General features: G+C 40.2%; 1 protein-coding gene across 2 annotated transcripts in view; it reads left to right on the forward strand.

Annotated features, from left to right (window-relative positions):
• The window catches only part of cntn4 (contactin 4), a 174816-nt gene that overhangs the window by 132194 nt on the left and 21899 nt on the right, over positions 1-20723 (forward strand). For both annotated transcript variants that reach the window (XM_022199057.2, XM_022199056.2), the window contains exon 12: positions 17337-17464. In XM_022199057.2, the coding sequence (XP_022054749.1) occupies positions 17337-17464 (128 nt within the window). The remainder of the gene's footprint in view (positions 1-17336; positions 17465-20723) is intronic.

Raw genomic sequence — 20723 nt, forward strand, 5'->3', positions numbered from 1 at the left:
TTATGTAAAATGTCATAATTCAAAAATCTGTTAGTTTGCACAGAACTCGGCTTTAATTTTATCTGGCAATGATGATTTAATGCTGAATATAAATATATATATATATATATATTGTGAGAGATGAAAAATTGTTACATATCTTACACCTTTTTAATTAATAAGATTAGGTCATGATGCATTTACTGAAAATTTGCTTAAAAATAAGACACGTGTTGCTGCCAAGAAATTTCACACAACCTCTGAGTGGCCGCAATGGCAGTGATCAAAAATAACCTTTATTAGTTGCTTTGGACGTGTAATGATAACACAGAACACTAATCTTGTTGGACAACATTTCCCCGTAAGTGGTGCAGAGCATCAAAATCAGCACAGCTTTGTTCTGTAAGTGCATTCATGGTGTCTCAGTGCAAACAAGCAGTACCTTTGTCACACAAAGCGAGTAAATCGCAGCTTATTCAGATAAGCAGTCAGATGAGACGTGGGTTACCGACGACACAAAGAGCCCCGTGGTCACATGGCAGGAATTTTTAGCATCACTGGCCAGAATGATTGCTGTGATTAGGACAGGATGTTTGAAACGGTCTTCTACAAATTTTTCAAGTAGTTTTCTGGTTACATGGACAGGAGAATATATAGTGTACAGGTTGAGTTTGAAAAGATGAGACAAAAAATTGACCTTTTTCCTCTGTTGTTTATCAGTGGCAACTTATATACGATGGTTGTTGCTTTAAAATTGTCTGCATCTGAAAGAATCCATTGTGCTGCTGAGGTTGTATTGACCTCTGAAAGCAGAAGCTAGCAGGAGAACACGCGCTCAACATTACAAAGAGATTACTGACAACCTTGTTTGCTACCTAGTTACCTGCCAGTACTGTGGATGCCGAAACTGAAGTGATACTTTAAATATGTTTTCATGTCCATCCATATAGACATTGCACAAATCAAATTATATTTGATGGAAAAGAGCCTCCATGGATTGGGCTTGTTTGTCCACCACATCCCACAGATGCTCAATTAGATTGAGATGTGAGGAATTTGGAGGCCAAGTCAACACCTCAAACTGGTTTTTGTGCTCCTCAAACCATTCCTGAACCATTTTTTGCTTTGTGGTATAGTGCGTTATCCTGTTGGAAGAGACCACAGCCATCAGGGAATACCTTTTCCATGAAAGGGTGTTCATGGTCTGCAACAATGCTTTAGGTGGCACTACGAGGTGCCATGAAGAAGAGGTAATCAGTGTCATTCACTTCGCCTGTCAGTAGTATAGTGTTATGCCTGATTGGTGTAGATCATGAGCAAACAAGCATTAAATAAGCTATGGGTCACATCATACAGTACCAGACATGTGCTTTTTGTTTTCTACATGGAACAATTTTATTAATTCCTACAAAGAAATTGCTTTGCAACTGTTGGTCAAAATTATAGAAGTTGTACAGTTGTGTCATTATAGCAGAAAGAAAGAAGGCTTGTAACTGGATGTCCACAGGAAGGACGACTTCCTATGAAGTTGAATGCAGCGTTTGGTTATTCTTTGTCTCTGGCTGAATGTGCTCCTCTTGCTAATCAGAACACTGTGTAGATTCTATGTTTTTGATGTTTTCACTATTGTAATACTGTGTATACAATAGAATGAGTAGGTGTTTCCAGACACTGTTGAAAACTGTGAAGACAATCTGAGCAATGTTTAAACAGTTAATGGAAATTACACATCTGTATTAAATGAGCTGTATGCCCTGTACGTCCTACTATGGAGGTAGAGGTTTAATTCAGAAAAGGTTTGACCAAGGAGAGTGTTCATATGTGTGGGACTAATGATTTTGAACTTAAGTTATATTTTAAAGCTGCTGTCCGGAGTTTGAATCGCAGCGTCTCCCAAAACACTGTTGGTCCCACCCTCCCTCTGATTTCGCCCCTTTATTTGTGCACGCGCGCAGTACATGAGAGAAGTGCCCGGAGTGCTGCAGCATCTTGCCTGTTTTGCTGTTTTCCCCTCTTCTGCATTTAGTACATTTAGTAAATAATAAAGGAATTACATTAGAATGCTGTATTGAGTCTAACTTGTCCTAATACCAAAATAACATGAATCTGCTAGGACGAACGAGTAAAGGTTCAATATGTGATTACACTCGTGTATCCCTCTCGATGACGTTGTTTATCAAACTTAGTGCATTTACGCGTGTATATGTGTTAGATTGTTTATTTATTTCTATCTAGAGTTCAGAATTGCATGACTCCTCTGACGAAGAGTATGTCCCAGACGCCCCAACATCTTCCTCCAGAGGTCGGGCATCTAAACGAAGCCGTCAGGCGGGCTATGGAGGCCGTGGTCGGGGAGCGACGCGAGCACCCCGAGCCAAAAAACGTCCTGCAGTCTCTTGGCCTGACAAGCTGTGGGATTGGTAACTTTTCTGGAAGTTGCTGATCCCTGATGCTCTCTCCTCCACAAGCAAAACAAATGTGCGCGCGGTTGCGTAGTGCGTAGCTCGCCCACCTCTGCATGGGCTTGCTTGCTGTGCGCGTAACCGTTGATTGACAGCATGACAAAGCTGAAGCTCGAACTTGATTGGTCGGCAGCAACCGGCGCTTTTTGGAATAACATGGGGGTCTATGAGAGGAAGGCGGAGCTCAGGAATAAATTTTCATATCGCGTTATACTAACTTTATATTATAGTATCGAACTAGACTAACACATTTAAGCTTTGTTAAAAAATGATACATAAATTGAAAACAAACGGAAACTCCGGACAGCAGCTTTAAATCATCATTTACTTTTAATTTTCCCAAGTTGTTTGTTTAGGTTTAGGAACCAAAACTACATGTTTAGGTTTAGAATATTATCACACTTTGGTTAATACTTTCACAACAATAAATACAAAGTTGAAACTTGGAAAATTTAGGTGGTAAGACTACTTGGTTAGGTTTAGTAAAATAGTAAGGGATGTCCCAAGCTAATGTTAAGGATTTAATGGGACAAACTTGAAATGCAGTATATGAATTTTGGCCAGAGGACATTAAACACAGCAGAAATCTTCCTCATTGCGCCTGTTGCCAGCTGGACTCGAACAACACTCTTTGCTTGCCAACACAAAACTGCCTTTAGTCCGAGGGACCAGCCCCTCCACCGAGTGCTTCAACTATTTACTATAAGGTTCTAACATACAGAATACAGGGTTTTACTGTCTGTTGGAGCTTGTGGAGCCATGCTACACAGTGTCCTCTCCACGCTACACTTCAAACTGTGCCCTGGCAGAGCTAACATTATCACTCAGGAACAGCTTGGATGCAAAAATGCCATTATTTTCTTCATGGACAAGAGAAACTTGACCGGGAGATCTCTAAAAGTAGCACAGTGTAGGCTAAAATAGGACTCTTTCACAGTATGTTTGAAATATCCTTTCCATTTTCTGGGTTACTGGGGTCATCCATCCATCCATCCATCCATCCATCCATCCATCCACAAATGGTTGGAAGGAAGGAATGGCAGTAAAGTAATAAAATGAATGGAACATATTTACGACACATAGCAAATGTAATGGGCAGGAAATGCCTTTCCCTCAAAACTTAATTGAGAAGCTTAGTAATAAAGGAAGGTCATTTTGGGGGTAACAGCGCTGGAATAAAATGCATCCAACCCCAGTCTGTAAAGTCACTGCTGCTGTCCACTCCCAGTGAAGCGTTAGAGACTGAATAAAAGCAGCCATTATTCATTGAGCTGTGTATTTTACTGCACAATAATTCCATGTTTAGCATGTCCAAATTGTGCTCTCACATGTCATAAAGAAAACACTCGAATCTCAGAGTGGCCACATCCGAGCAGCTTGACACGCTAATGGGCCAGTGGTTTTCTTGTCTTGCCAATTTACTTGGAGAAATCAAAATGCTGTTGGGAAATTGGCCAGAATGTCAGCCCTGCTTCACTCTCGTATTTCTTTTTTTTTTTTTATCACTCGTCACAAATTGAGCTCAGATGTACACTTTGAGCCCCCTTAAAATTCTGCTTTCTACTTTTGCCAAACTATTGACACATGCATTGAAGAGCCAATGTGGCGCATGAATCAGTGAGCATGAGAAATTACTATCGCAGGATGTTCTCTGACTCATTTCGTGCCTGGAGCAGTTTGGAAATCATCTGCTAGGTGTGTTTCGAGCTTTAAGTGGTGTCTGTTAATGTCGGAGCTGTAGGTGCGAGCTAAACATGACAAGTTTTTGAGTGGCTTGTGCAGACGCAGGAGGGTTTCTGTATGGCCTGGATGCTGATTAGTCCATTAGACTGTAAAGAGAGCAACACTGGATTGGATAGATTTTATCTCTCGTCATGGCCCACTGGTACCCTGTCCCTTCTGCAAATTATACAGCATATCCCTCCTACATTGGCAGAGCAAATAAGCATGGCTGTCACGTAAATGAAGAGATGTCTCGCAGAGTGATCTCCATTTATAGGCCCATCTGCTCAGCCAGACGCACTCCAGAAAGAATCAGTGTCAGGAGAACACCAAAACTGCGGAAGAGGCATAGCTGTGAACTTTGCATTAATTTACTTATCAAACATCTCCCTATCTTTCCATAATGCCTTTGTTCTGTTTCAAGGAGGTTTTAATAAGAGTCTCATCAAATGTCTCAGGGCTTAATTTTACGAAGACTTGGAATTAATAAACCCCGTATGGAAACAGGTGTATTAATAAAAGCGCTGATTAAATGATCTGTGCAAATGGACGGCCCATCACTGCTATTTCAGTATCCTCACTCTCAGGCTGCACGCTGTTATTCTTATTAAAATCATTGTTTATCATGTTTAAATGTCACTTCACATTTTTTCTCATCAGATCTCTAATTTCCTCATTTGCCTGTAATTGAACATCTGCTTGTAAAGTGGAGTTCTGACTCTCTATGGAGGTTAGCAGCATGAGTGAGCAGTGCCAGGTCTGAATACTGAAAGCTAATGCACCCACAAGGACTTATTTCATTATTCTGCCTTAAGGAAAGGTCTGCTACCTGACAAGACTGCCATGGGCAGATGACTGGTGCTTTTCATTTTGCCTTTGCCTACACCTCTCCTCCTGTCTGTAGCTTAAAAAAAAATGTCACTCGAAGGAATGTGGGTCCCCATCGCCTGAGAATGGGAGCAAACCAAGGATTAGTGCTTTGCTGATCCTGGCAGCTGCAGACAACACCCGACACTGTTCAGAGGTGCCTGCCTGCACACACACACACACACACACACACACACACACACACACACACACACACGCATAGCAGATTAAATGTTTTATTTATCCAAACATGTCTCAGAGACAGAGCTGCTCAGGGGGCGGAAATAATCTCATTGGTTGGGTTAAACCTCAGTGGACAGAGTCCTACATTTCTTTTGGAGGGAATGTCGAGTACATGTCTGGGTTGATGAGCAATCTAAAGAAATGATAGACCTTTTTAATGGTATTATTCATTCATCACCAGTGTATGCCAGATGTTGATGAGGGCAGGGTTGCTAACCTCTACAACTATTAAACTAATATACACATGAAAGGGCTACTGCAAGATAAGTAGCCCACTCATCTGCATTCATTTTGTCTTATATTTTATTAACATTTAGTATAAGTATTCCAGGGAATCTTAATACTAGCATTTTCCTCTGCTTTGTCTTTTCCCAATGATGTGCGTCTAAACCTTTGCCACCGGCTGCCCAGAAAATCACTCCGCTACAGACGAATATGAATCACCAGGCTGATATATTTGTGGCTCTCAGCAGGGGGGGAATGCGCCATGTGTTTGACATGCTGTGATCATCAGATAATTTTGGCTTAGATGAGCAAGTAGCCTGTGATCTTCACATTGCTCACCGTGGTCTAGTGAGGATGGATTATAGGAATTTATCTGTATTATAGACACATTTCCTTGCTGAAACTGCCAGTTCCTTCACTCAAACCTAATCACCAAAAACATTTTTTTTGTATGCAGTTGCAGAATCTTTAAGAATTTTGACATGTAGTATCTTATCTTAAGTTTGTTTTGACACTTTGCATTCAATCTATGTTGGAAAGGATCAAGAGTTTTAAGATGTAGTGAGTCACAATATTGTCTAAAGATTTTCCATACTTGGTTAATTTGTTCATCTCATACAGTTCATACAGGATCAGGCTTCGGTTAATTATTCATATTTTTAACATACGTAAACTATGAATAAGCAAAGTTTTGTGTTGGAGTTTGTGCTGTGTGTAAATTTTGACATCAAGATTTAGATTTTTACTGCAAATATATAATGGTTTGGGTTTTCGTCCCCATTGATAATCTGTATGGGCCCTGAAAAAAAACACACAGATCAACTCCTATTCAGCACAGCAGTTGTTATGCTTTGTATTTATATTTGTTGTGTATTTGTATGGGATTGTAGTAAGACTGACACTTCCAATCTCCCCAGAACAGCTCTGAGTTTTTTAGGGAAGTGGCCGAACCATTTTACTACATGTTCAGTGTTGCGCATTTCTACTACATGCACTCATTGGAAAAGTACCGGCTGTAAAACACTGAATAAAACTTTATGGGCTTTACAAACCACACAAAATGATTCAAAAATTAGTTGCTCACACTCCCCAAGGGTTCCACTGAGAAGAACGCTGATGTTCGTTTTCGCTTTATGGCAAACGGAGCGTACATCTAACTCATGGAGGAAGTTTGGAAACCTTGTTTGATCTTTGTTCCAGTTCTAATTCGGTATCCAGTTTTCCTTGATACATCCGTGATGCTACAGACATGAAAAGTTTGGAGGTTGTCATCTGGCCGGCATTAAGTCTAGTTGAATTTTATCGTACAGCACATTATTTTGTGGGGTGACAGATTATCTTAGAATGAACCCTGTTCAAGACACTTAAGAAATGTTGTCTACAATATTCCCCTGCTTTGTTTAGGCTGGATCACAGATGCTACTAGTTAAAGATCAGATTTATTCATTTTTTAAACTCAGTTGAAACTCGGCATTATGTTGGTCAAAGAAACTCGTTAGTCGTCATTCCGGTGGACTTATGTAATGTCAAAAGTAAAAGTAGCTAAATGTGAAACTAGATGATGATGAAAAGGAGACGGAAAGGCAGGTTACCCATATAATATATTACTGCATATCATCAGCTGAGGGACACATAATTAGAGCATAACTAAATATGACAGTTGTATTTAATTGCTTTTGAAAACTGGTAACCTGATTTCCATACCAATAAAGTGTGTTAAATTACATTGAATTACATCACATTAAATTGCATTGAACTGAATTTGATTGAACTAAACTGAATTACACTGAACTGAATTATATTGAACTGAATGACATTCAATTCAACGAAATTACAATGAATTTAAATCTTTAAATAAAATATTAACATTAAAGCTTAACTGTTTTGCTTTCTAAGATAATCATCTACATAAAGTTTGGTCATAATTAGACAACTGTACACTCAATATTATACCACTGTTATCATTGTAAAGTGCACAGATGTTGCGTTGTGTATATGACGATTCCTAATTGAATATTGTGCTTACTGGACTTTAAACTCATACAAAGACTTACAACGAACAGTTGGTCTATCCCATCTACTTCACAGTCACTCTTTCTTTAAATGGTTTAAGATGGTGTATATGCTCCCATGTGTAATCCTCCTCCTCTTTTTTTTCCTTCAGAAAACCCGTTGCCAGAAGCATTTTGAAAAATTGTCAAGTGTACCGACAAAGCCACCGAGTACACCGCAGTATTCTAAACATGGTGGTTCTTTGACCACTTAAGTTTCACTGAACCGCCGAGAGTTACTATATAATGTATGACTACATTACTGTATGTTCTTTGCCTCCACGTGCACAGTGAGGGAAAAAAGAGGCACAACAGGGAGCAAAGATGTCCAAGTAGATTTTGTGAGAATTCAAAGCAAGAAATCATTGAACCTTTGAATTTTAGTGTGTTTTTGGTGCCTCTTTGACTCTTGGGAAAGGTGCTCAGGTTGAAAGACACTTCCATGACTGATAAACTGTACAGTGGCCTTTGCTTGTCAGTCATGATCACGAGCAAAAATTGACTGAGCTGTTGTCTTTCGAAGCCATCAAAATGATTTGTAGATCAATTTACGTTCTCCTGTGTCACTTACAGACAGAATATACCCTTTAAGCCATGAGCACGTAGGGTCATGTAGTACATGTTCAGTCATCTATCAGTCCCACTGAACATTTGCTAAATTAGCTTTTATTCTTCAGGAGCAGGAGGGGAGTGATTGTAAAACCAGCTTCTGCGGCGAAATCTGGTGTTGACTTTTGACTAAACTCAAATAAATCTCAGACCAGCGATAAAGTGAATTCTGAGATGTTTGCCAAGATTAGGTCAGAACCCTCTTTACCCATCTGCAGCCCATGTACTTCTCGCTGGGATTATTTTTATCTGGAAGACACTGGGCTGATATCGTTTTTCAAAGTGAGAATCCGCCTGCGCAGCACGAGTAATCCATCATGGTTCCTCTGACAATTTCCTGTGGAACATGTGTGTGCTCTTTATTCCTGAAGGGATACCTCAGCGCACGAGTTGAGATGAATATCTCTGGAAGGGGAATAAACCAGGAGGGCAATTTGTGATTAAAGGAATCCTCTGGAAGAACATACACAAGCCCCTCTGTGGTCCAGGCTGATAAACTCCCTCTCCTCACAATGCAATTACCAGCACAATCACATCATGTTCCACAGGCGAGAATTAAGATGTTCTCAATCAGTCTGCTTCATTACGACACCTTCCTATAAAAAATGCACACTTTTACACAACACTTATTCTGAGAGGGCTCATTTGCACTGAAGTCCTTAGACGGGAGACTCTGGGTCTCTGTATGTGTGTGACAGTTAGTGAGAAAAGGGGTTTTTGTCTCTTTTTTTTCTTTTTTTTCACATTATAGGCTTGGATAAGGTAACAGTACTTTCACACCTGGACACGTGTGCACTTCTACCTTTTATTGTTGAAGTGAAATCAGTATATTTTATTTCATTTATCTCCGCACTATGAATATTGAGGCTTAACTATTATCAAGAATGAATTGACCATTTCCTGACATGGAGCATCCAATAATCAAATGGTTAAACAAACTACACCTAAGATTCTTAGTTGTATAATGCAGCACACAGTTCCTGCTGCATCGATCAAAAAAGTAAAACGGAAAAAAAGAAATTCATCCAAGCTGTTGGGGCTATGGAAAAGAACTTGCCATTTCCCTGCTTATATTATGGTAATTCACACGGGAGCAGTAGCGGCAGTGTGCATTTCATAGAATAAGAGATTAATACTTGCGTCGCAGCTCAGCACCCCTGTCCCCTGGTCATGTTTTTATAAAGCAACACTATTGCCAAAGAAGCTTTAATGCTAGCCGGTGCCCTGGAGACAAGTGTCAATACACAGCGAACCAAAAGGAAAGTCATTTCAAGTGCTGCCTGCGACTTACTGTACTTCAGTGTTAATGTAGCCAAATAGAAAAGAAAAAAAAACAGCACAGAATCTTGCTCCCAGTTGCAGAGCTTGTTGTCGTTGAGACTAAAAGAATGGGTGCTTATTCTGTGTCGATCATTCTTGAATATTTGCTTTGTCTCAGAGCAACAGTGAACACAAAAGCTCTTGTCATAGTGTTGTTGAGCTTGCCTCCAAAAGATTTGTGTCAGGTGGGCATTTTCTACATGAATTGTCTGCAAGCTACAGTGCTTTCTTACAGTTCAAAGACTGGTGGAGTAAACTGTAATTGAGCTGCGTCATAACTTAAGCACAAAAGGAACAATTTGTGCTCTTTTTTGTGGCTACCAGGTGTTTTTAATGTGATCAGACTAAGAAATGATTCAGACACATTTAAAGCACAACTTCTAGTATTTGTTTTCCATCTTTCATGGTGCATAGCTCTGTGAAACTATCAATATATGTTCCAGAAATAAAAAAATCAAACCTAAAAGCATAGAAAGCCCCTTAGAGTAAGTACATTAGTTGATGGTCCAATGTGAAGGAAAATTATGTAACCATGCGCACCAATAAATATAGACTTTTATGGTACTTCAGCCAGTTATTTAGTCTTGGTTTTTTTTCAGCATTGTGTACAGATGGCAAGGCATTTTAACATTTAGTGACAGTTTGACTATCTGGAATTTAAATCCTAAATGCCAATAAGATGGTAGGAAAATGCAGTGAAATAGGAGGAGCTCGTCTGCAAAGAGTTTGTGGAGAGCAATAACTTTGTTCATCAGAGACTTATGGACCAGATTAAGTTGAAGACTGCTGTAATATGGCTGTAAAATGAGTTGTCATAAGCCGTTACGGATGCAAAGTCATAAAACGTTTGAAAAGCAAACTGCATCAACCTCGCAGTAGTAGCTTCTGACGTACCAACAGATATCTGCCACTTTCACCCAGTCCAACTCTAATGTAAGATACTTATCACATTTTGAATAGTCAGAATTCAAGTTTTTGATCTCCATAACATCAATTTTGACAGATTCATATATTAGGAATTCCACAAAAGAAAATGTAGACATTGCGAATTGAGGAGAATTAAAGATATCTTGAACTAGAATTACGACGAGTCAAAGTTGAACTGTAAATGTCTGCAACTGGAATCATTACTAGTCATAATTCAGTTGCAGATGTCTGCAGTGGGGAATGTAGATCTCTTTAATGAGAAACCAGATACACATGAACAATGGATGCAATGTCATTTATCGTACGAAGAATTACATTGTGGATATCTGAAATGTTCTTAGGATTTCTGCAATACATGCCCAGTCTGCTGTTAGAAACACCTTGCCGTATGTGCATTTATTTCAGCACAGTTTTACATTTCAAATCACCTCGAAGCTAATCATCCCCCATCCGTGTGATTACGTCCAGATCATTTGCTGCGGCGGTGATCCATGTGACAAGGTGAGAGTCTTTGGTACAGGTCTGAGTACAGCAGGAATCAATATCAATTACACCTATATCGGAGAATTGTCAAAAAGCAAATGCCCAGGTGTCCCTGTTTTTCACCAGCGTCAGCCAATAGCATTGTTGACTGGAATAAACCAAAATAAACCCTGCTTTGTGGTCTCTAATTGACTGTTAACCTTGATGTTGACAACTTCACAAGAGAACACAAGGCCCCGTCATTTAGCCATGATGCCGCATAAAAGCGAGGAGTCGTACCACAGTCGCATCTGTAGGCTTTAGCGTCCTGAGTCGAAGCTGCACAGCTGGGCTTGATTTATGCCGCTGACAAGGCCGTTTCTCTCCAGCACAGCACGCTGTGGGAAACCTTAGGAGAGACAGCCTTTCAATTTATCTCCGACGGCCCCTCCCACCCTCCAGACTTCAGGGTTTTTAAAGGAGTCAAGAGCATAGATCAACACCTGAAGTTAGGTCTCACCCCTTCTCCTGGCTCAGAGGATACGGTGACCTCGCCTCTTTTCTCCGCACAACTCGCCGACATTACAGCCTCTCGCCTCCAGCGCTGTTAGCAATGCTGACGTTTTGATACAATTATGATTAGAAACATCACCTGTAGGTAGGTCGGCGATGGGAGACGTAGGTTGCAAATACCAACACAGACACGCCTCGCCTTATCTGTGAGCTCGCAATGGCAGCCACTACACAATATCAAACACATCCCCTGCAGTGTGTTTTTTTTCTTCTTTCAGTTACTTTTCTTTCCATTTAGTTAACTGGTAGTTGGGAGCGAACGCCTTGCTGAAGTGGTGAGTTGCTGTGTGTGCACCGAGGCAGTAATCTTTGTGTACAAAAAGGCCTTAGCTGAGACTAATTATTTGGTGAAATCACCGTAAGCTTGTGACGATCTCTCTTCCTGTGGTCTCACGGCTGAGTAATTCCACTGATAGAATCTTAACCCCTATTTTCACAAGCCGGTTTTATTTACCCTGTTAATTAAGTAGAGAGGCATACAGACCCTCCATCCCTCAGCCATACTGCCAATCAGCCGCGACATCACAGAAACACTAAGTATTCAAGAATGGGACCGTTTGGAACTCTCAAATCAGAATCTGATCTGCAATTATGCATATTGTTTGCATGTTGAATTTTTATGAGTGCACTCGTGTTCTTCGACAGCATTAGTGTGTTTGTGTAGAAAGCAAGATACTATGATTTCTCTATTTGAGGCACAAGGCTTCTGCTGCAGCTTCCATTAGAAAACCGGCTCTACATTCCAGGCCCACACTCAGTTCAAAGCTGCTGCACTCAATGCACAATTTTCTTGCCTTTTTTTTTGTGAGTCATTATTTGAATTGTGACAGTTTCCTCTCACAACGTGGAATTTATCAAACGGATCAAAGACAAAATATGTCTGAATGAAACATCAAAACAAGGCTTTCAAGTGCCTTTTTGATTGTGGGGAGGCTTACAAAAAGGCAACGTCTGCATCTGTTAACAGCGTCTCAAAGAGAATGTAAGGAAATAACAAAAACAGGCTTTTACTTTGGACCGGGCTCTTTCCTGCGATTTCCACTTCACAGTGCCCCCGTGATAGCTGCTCTGTGACTGATGTTATTTGTCTCTTTCATCTTGTCACAGAGCAGGGAGGATCAACACTGTACAGCCCCTGTCCTCTGAGGCTTGATCTCTTCCAAAATACACACCTGTGTTTTAGGATTACACGAGTGCATTTTGACATCTCGCTGTGTTCGAAATAATCGCCTCCTTTTAGGAGAATTATAACCATGTCCATTAAACCAATGCGAGGCGGGGATGAAAGGGGTGGCACTTGTGTTCATCTCACCTGTGAATTATTGATACCTGCCCCTCCGCTGGCTTCTCTCGGCATGGAGGTGGGAAATGTCTCCTCGCATAATGGACACATCGTGCAGACATGGTGTCTGGGCCACGGTGGAGAGCAGGAGCAAAAGTGAAATGTGTTAATAGTAAGCCTCCATGTCTTATTCACCACTGCTGTGCCTTGGTTGACTATTTGACCTCATCTGCTTTTCCATTAGCTTCATACTGAAATGACGAACACTTCTGCAGAAAGCCGGTCTGCTCCTTTTTTCTGTCATGTCGGTGAAAGCAGAGGTCCTCCGGTGAACGCCCAAAAACAGTCCTGACTGCACTGGGAGGCTACCGAAGATTTAACTGTCTTTGTCCTGGCATGCAGCACCACTTGTTTGCTCTCCGCAGAGCCTCTCTTACAAGATGCATGGAGCACCAGCCACATGATAGCTATTTTGTCCCTGAGGATAAGGGGATTGTGGATATACGGCGCGCAGTGAACAAATGCAGGTATTTAGTTATGTTGAGGTATTGCTGCGAGCCGCCTTGTGCTGCTAGACTTGAATTGGGTCAGAGCTTGTTCTAGTTAAAATTATATGTTTTGCCATTTGTTTGCACTCACTGCGAAAGTGGTGTTAGTCAGTGGATGTGCTGAAACCCCAGTGTTCTGCAGCGCTACCTGTAATTTTACTTCAAATACCAGCAACGTAATTAATGTATAGCAATTGTTTTAATTGTGCTTACTCTGCTCAGGGTTATGGTCAGTTGTAGGACAGTGGTGACATTTAATGGGTCATTTTCTTCAAATTTATCAGCCTGCAGGTTTGATGTCGTTAACTGCGAACCATCCCACAGTGCGATATGCCCTCGTGTAACTGATGGTCATTGTTGGCTGCTCTGCATTCAGCACTTTTTTCTCAGCCTGATATAAACCCAGAAGTCTCCACTCAGCAGCACCATGGGGTTTAAAAGTAGATTCACTTACACTAACTGTCTCTGCACTTTCTTATCACAAGCCCTCGAACAAGACCCAATGAAGCAGGAGGGGGAAAGTGTAGCACTGCATCAGCTGCATTTCACAAGTATATCCCGTCAGACAGAAACACATCACTCACATAGCAATTAAAGCTGATGAGCAGTTATTTGTCATTTAGACTTTTACCCTGGCTGTTTGTGCTCAGACTGCAACTTATTAATTAATGCAGTCGTAAGTATTTACATACACAGTTGTGACACATTGTTCTAATTGTTGCTTTGCAGAGCAGTAAATACAGAGGTTCAGAGGAATAGCAAACATTATATCAGTTGAAGGGGTGGAAGTGTTGCACTTAACTTTCTAGTATAAATATAAAATTGGGACACTGCTTTTGTGGGTCACACTACTGGGTGCAACCGCAAGAGTTCATCAGCAGTGGTAGAAAGTAGCTAAATACACTTACGTATTGTATTTGGGTAAAATTTTGAAGTATTTTCGTTTTCAGAAGAAATGTACTTTTTATTCCACTAGATTTATTTGACAGCTTTAGACACTTAGTAAATACAAATAGTAATGCAAATGTTAAGCTTTTTTAAAAACTGGTAGTCATGGTAACAATGAATAATCAATTATTAAAATGATTAGAATGCAGTGGAGTTTTTCGATAAGCTGATATAGCCATCTCTAACCACAGAGCCTTACTGTTCACTGCAAATTAAGCTCACTCAAATTAGAAATTTTAAGAAACTGCTCAAATATACACCAGGCATTTTGAGCCATATATGCTGACACATAAATAATTACATCATCCTGACACTTAATGATTGAAACCCTAAAATTTCGAAAACAACTTTTTTATTTGATGAGCATTTCCTGTGAGCAAAGGAAATGGTCAGAAGTCCTCAGATCTTGTAATTAAGTGAAAGTAGCAATATTATAATGTTATAAAGACTATGTTGAGCTCACTGCGGCTGGAGGTCATTAACTGCTACAGAAGCCTTTGTCATGGTGGCCCTTTGCTGACTAAATCTTCACAGTGCTTTAGAACACACAAACACCGAAAACCACCTCAACAATTAAAATATAACGCAACCAAAATAACAATTACAAAACTGTTTATTTAGCTACTTGGATTTGAACATTCACATTCCTATTTCCATAGTTCTTTGTAATTGCCGACACGGAGATTCCCGTTGTCTGATCAACTTCTTCCTCCTCCATTATTAACTGCAGGAGGAAGAATTGATTTTCAAAACATTTTCTGGCATGCATGTCCCTCATCTTCTGCCTTAATTGATCAACAGTTATTCATTAGAAACCCTATACAAAATACAATCAGCAAGTAAATTAAGATGTAAAGTTATAGATCATATTAAGCTTTTACTGTCGACATAATTAGAATATATGTTCTATTGCTACTTTTATTTTATCCTATTTTAACCCCTTAAGCTTCAGTGTACCGCCGGCGGTACACCTACTAATTTGCATAGGAATTTCAAGAATGTCTGACGGCTGCAAACATGATTATACAAACACTATACGCCGATGGAAAGCTTAGATTCTCATGAATCCGCCGGTATAAACCACTTTCAGATGCGATTACCACAGCGGGTGAGAAAAACACATTTGTCTGACAAAAACGAATATTCATCCATCCGTTCTCTATACACGGCTTCAACGTACACAGCGTGACTCACATTTCCGGGTTTATTATTACACACAAAAAAAGATTCCACAAAAAACGGCCATAATCCAACCTTTTACATCCAGTTGACACAAGCCAGTAAACTATTTTATCCAAAACATGTCCTGAAGTCGGTATAAAATCCCCGAATCGGTCATTTTCAAGGAAATGCACCTCGCGATGCCCGTCCAATATTCCCCGTATTTTTCGTAATTTTTTTTATTTAAAAATAGAATATTAGCGATTTTTTTGTACTGAAAACGGCTGGAATTGACTGAAGCTTAAAGGGTTAACTACCACGTGGCTGCTACTGCTACTGTACATTTGTTGCTACTATTCTGTGTCCAACTGCTCTACATGCCTTTGAATTGCCCCCAGAGGACAAATGAAGCTTTTTGAATTTAATTAAATGGAATATAAAGTAGGTAAACCACCTATAGAAGCTGCAGTATTTAAGTGATGAACACATTTACTCTTCATCCATTATAGTTCCAGTAATATAAAATGCAATGTTCTGACATGCTATATAAGATATTCTTGCAACTCTTGTTACAAACCCACAGATAATTGTAATTCAACTCTGTACAGAGCTTCATGGTGCCTTTCAGCTTGACAGATTTGTTTTTGGCCAAAAGCTTTACTTTGCAGCTTTACTCTCTTTATGCTCATAGTGCAGTTTTCATCTAACAGGCAGTTGTTGTCAACAAAATATGTTCTTTCTTGTACACTACCTATCCAGCACTAAGCTGCCGAAAGACAAAGAAAAGAGAATGAAAAGAGAGCAAACTGAATCAAAATGAAAGCACACATCCACCAGGTGGCCAAAAACCCAAATCCAGATGTTGCGTCTTCATCAGCTGGATGTGTAAATAAGCAACTGTAAGGTAATTAGCGCTGTAACACTTGCTGTGATTTTGGAATTCTAAAACTGCTTTTAAAAAAAAACTTGGAAGTGTATTTATTTCTATTTTGATGCAAACAAAAGCCATCTGCAGACCACTATTCAACAGCAGGTAAAATAGAAAATTATAAATGAAGAACTAGGAGTGAATCACGGGAAAGAAGCTATAAATTAAACTTTGGCATATTGCCAAAAACAGTGAATTTGCAGACTGTAAGACTGAAATGATGAGCTTAAAGATGCTAAAATGCTCCTGAGGGAAACTGTGGAAGCAGGTGGTAATTTTTGTGTAGGTTTGTCGCAATGGGCGCTGCCTGTATGTGAAATAATTGATGACTGCAGCTTTAAGCCCTTGTGTGGAACAATAGACAGTGCCTGTGTGCACAGGTCCTTCCTCGGTTCGCATGGGTCTCTAAAACCCTCCCTGCCATGTAACAGTGGATGACTCTGTTCACTTTGACTCCCGTGTGTCTGCGTTCGTAGGTGAACGGAGCAATTTAGCAGCCACACATCATTTTCCCTTCCTCACAATCAGGCTGATGCCGTTTTATATTTACAGTTTGCAGAATCAGCAGAGCATTTCAGATAATTAAAATTCAGTGTGCTTTGATGAGGAGGGCCACCCTTGATTTCCCACAGTACCTTGCTTTCAAGGGCACAATTTCCATTTTTGCTTGTTATTTAGAAAATGTCAACTTTTGTTAGGGCCTTTTGACCTTTTTTTTTTAAGCTCTTGTGGTCATTGTCTAAAGGGCACGGAGCCACTGTTGGTCTAGATATCTTCAAGTCATGTGCTGAATTAATCACCCCTGAAAATACTGTACTATTTCTCATGGTTGTCATCTGCGAAGGAGAAGAACTTAATTAAAGACTGAGAAATGTTCTCTGCACTGTGTTAGTCAATTAGCTTTTCTGCTATGTCAGCCCCATGGCACATTGTTAAATCTTACAATGTATGCATGGCAACGGTTATTGCTAATAGTGCAACCTGATGCTACGGCAGCAATATGAATGATCTGGTTTTCTCTAACCACAGGATCTCCATTCTGGACAACGGTAACCTCCGGATATGGAATGCAACCAAATCTGACGCTGGCCTTTACACCTGCATGGCAAGAAACCAGTTTGGTGTGGCGAGCAGCACAGGAAGCATCACTATTAAAGGTATTTCCTGTTTTTTTTTTAATGTTTCATCATTGTCTCTTTTGTAGCTCAGTCAGCGGGGACCAGTTCCAATAAACCACTAGATGCCTTCTTCAAATGCATGTTTCCTACTCTGGCAGCACATAGCGCATGGCTTTGATATTTTATTATTGAAAAGCTAACCCGAAGTGCATGGTTTCATAAATAACAAAATGACCAGCGTGGAGAAGAAGGATTTCTGAAGCATCCAACCACCTCAATCTCTTCTGTCACACGAGGAGCAGCGCTTTCTTTTTTTTCTGTTTTGTCATTACTAGAGAGACAGAGACACCTCGGCTGCAATGTCTGTTTGCAGAGATGTTGAAAACATTCAGCTCGCTGCCTCAGCGCCTCCAGTACTGTCGGAGGACACGCTGTGTGAAAAAGTCCTAGTGTTGTTAGATCATCTGGGCTGGGGATTGCATTTCTGCTCCAGTGCTGTGACTTATTATACTTCATTAAAAATGAATGTGAGCTGGGCTTAAAGTGCTGTGCATTCTGTGACTTTATTCTGTCCACATTGCTGTTTTTCTGTCCAATTTCCACGGGGGATAGTGTTCTCACCTGTTCGGGTTCCTGGGGGATCTGCTGACATTCGGTGAACTACGCCCTCATTGTGACCCTCTTTTCACAAGAGGTTGCTTAGTTGGTTTGTGTTATTGTTATTTGTTCTGCTTTGACCTTCCTTGTCGGCTGGTAGATTTATAGACTTATCGATCTTTGGTATATTGGCCTTAAGGAGAAAAGTTCAAGCCTCATATTTCAAAAGGTTGATATGGATTTACATGCGCTGTGTATTTCAGCAGATTATTGGAATTTTCAGATGAAATGTTCTAGACAATTCACACGTTCTTCAACATATTCACAACAGCAAACCCTGTGGGCAAAACAGTGCTCACACATTTTATTCAGCACCAAAGAGAGAATACATTCATTATAGCCACATGTGAACACACATTGATCGTGTACTGGGTCTGTGTTAAACCTTTCACCTGTCGGGGAGGGAATTGCACAGGTTCCTAAAGAGAATCTAATCGAACGGTGCCCAAATCCTTCTAGACTATGTGATGAGTAGTGCTATATGTTTTCCATCACGCTCTGAAGCAAAATCATTTTTTTATGGACTCTGGAAGACAGAGCTCGAGCTTCTCCTTCTTCTTTATGGTTTTTGCTCAAAGGTTCAATCCATTTAATTGTCTTTCTTCTACAAGTTAGCAATCTGTAAAATCCTTTGAAATGCAGTGTCAACAGAACAGCCGTCTGCTAAAATATCATTTTTTTCTGCAATTTTCCAAGTGGTTGCTATAGAAACCTGGATTAATTGACTTTTTTTAGCCCTACAGGCTGGTGTTAGATTGAATACTTTAAAACATCATTGATTAATATCAGGATGAATAACAGCAAGAGAAATGCCATGTGCTGTATCTATACATTCACTCCGTTTTTACCAGAAAATGCATCACATAATGGAATTTCAATAGCTCTGGACTGGCTCTGTCTTCTGTAAATCACTATCAAGGCATGTTTCCTTTTTCTGTTGAATTATAAAAGACAGATTTCATATATTATGAATGCTTGAAAGTCAGCAGCAGTCAAGGATGTGGGGAGAGCTTAGAGTGCACCTTGCCTGTGATTTATGCTGATGCCTCGCTCTGCCTCCCATTGACGACGCTGCCTCTCCACAAAAATAATCAGTAACCTTTGCATAATTGAGTGAAGAAATTAACAATGTAAAATGTCTTTGTATTTTGGTACTTGAGCATGTTAATTGCTGTGAAATTTTGAGCACAACTTTGAGGCAGGATGAAAAGCGCAGCATTGCTACACTCTGCCAGTTGCACTCTCCTCTTTCCCATTTATCTCACACTGCGAAATGAAAATGGTAAGAGAACGCCCCCAGCCAATCAGTGTGAGTGAAGGGGGGCCGTGGAACCTGCCGTTCTCGCTGTAGGTTCAGTTTGATGGCCTATATGTGATTTTCCAATCAAGCTGCAAGGAAACACCCGCACACGTCTTCTCAGCATAAATAGACGGCACCGTTATCCACTTATTATTCCTGTGAACGGGAATATGGGTTTTATTTGACACCCTCACTCACTCGCCTCCTTTCCATCATCATACGTTAAAGCTGTTTTCTGCAGCTGATGTACAAATGTTCCTGTATATGATCTGGAGCCTTTCTGTCACAATCGATATTGTTTGCAAAATGGGATAGGGTAATTTACATGCACTACTTCATTGAAGATTGGAAACCTGTTTAGCGAGGAGAAATTTGTGTTGCCTGATCAGCCCTTATGGGAGATGACAGTAGTTTATTCAAATTGACTTTGGCGATATGAATGCTGAAAAATACCTGTCAAAAGGCATTCGCCGTGTCCCACTGTGAATAAGCCACCTAGCAAACAGCGCAGGAGCAATCACAACAGATGAGCCCTGGTAATGTCCCCATTATTCCAACACTGGGGGGATATTAGCAGATTAATTGCACTTGATTATAGATGTGCTCCCTGAATTTTGATTACACTGGAGATGAGCCGTTGCAATTAGGGTTGCCGCCGATCATTACAGATGGTCAGTGAACTCAAAACTTGGGAGATCATACGGCGTTCACTTCTGTTTGTCTCTCCAAACCCTGAAGGCAATTTATCTTTTCGGCATTGTTTCACATCACTGCAGCCATTTGCTTTGGAGGTGTTTGGAGGGCACAAAAGCAATATTTTATCTGTATCATGTATCATGTTCACTGTGTTTACACTGTGTTCTTTTCTAGCCATGGTAGTGACATGACTCCAGGGATGTCTTTTTTGTATGTTTTTATAGACATTCATGGGTCCCAGAATACTCATCTTATTTTTCTTCTTGCACCACCATGAGCTTCACGTATGTGCCTTTTATTATGCATTGTCATAAAGTTTAGTACAGAAACGTATATTCCCCTCCGGATGAATTATCACTTTATTGATCCTTTACCTTTTCATCAAGGGCAAAATCAATGGCAGTTCTGTCAGCCTTACATGTACTTTCAGTTTAGAGCTGAATTGCAAACATTAGCATGTTAATGAACTGAAGGCCGCTGTACACTGGTTGATTTCGAGGCCAAAGTTTCTAATTATGCAATAAACATATAAAAACAGTACTTGTTTGCACTAACAATCAGTCCATTTAGAGTTTGTCAACCAAAATTCAAAAATTGTCAGAAATCTTGCCCTAACGTTTTCAGTATAAGTCAATCTCTGTCATG

This window comes from Acanthochromis polyacanthus, chromosome 5 (assembly GCF_021347895.1).
Source record: "Acanthochromis polyacanthus isolate Apoly-LR-REF ecotype Palm Island chromosome 5, KAUST_Apoly_ChrSc, whole genome shotgun sequence".
Lineage (NCBI taxonomy): Eukaryota > Metazoa > Chordata > Actinopteri > Pomacentridae > Acanthochromis > Acanthochromis polyacanthus.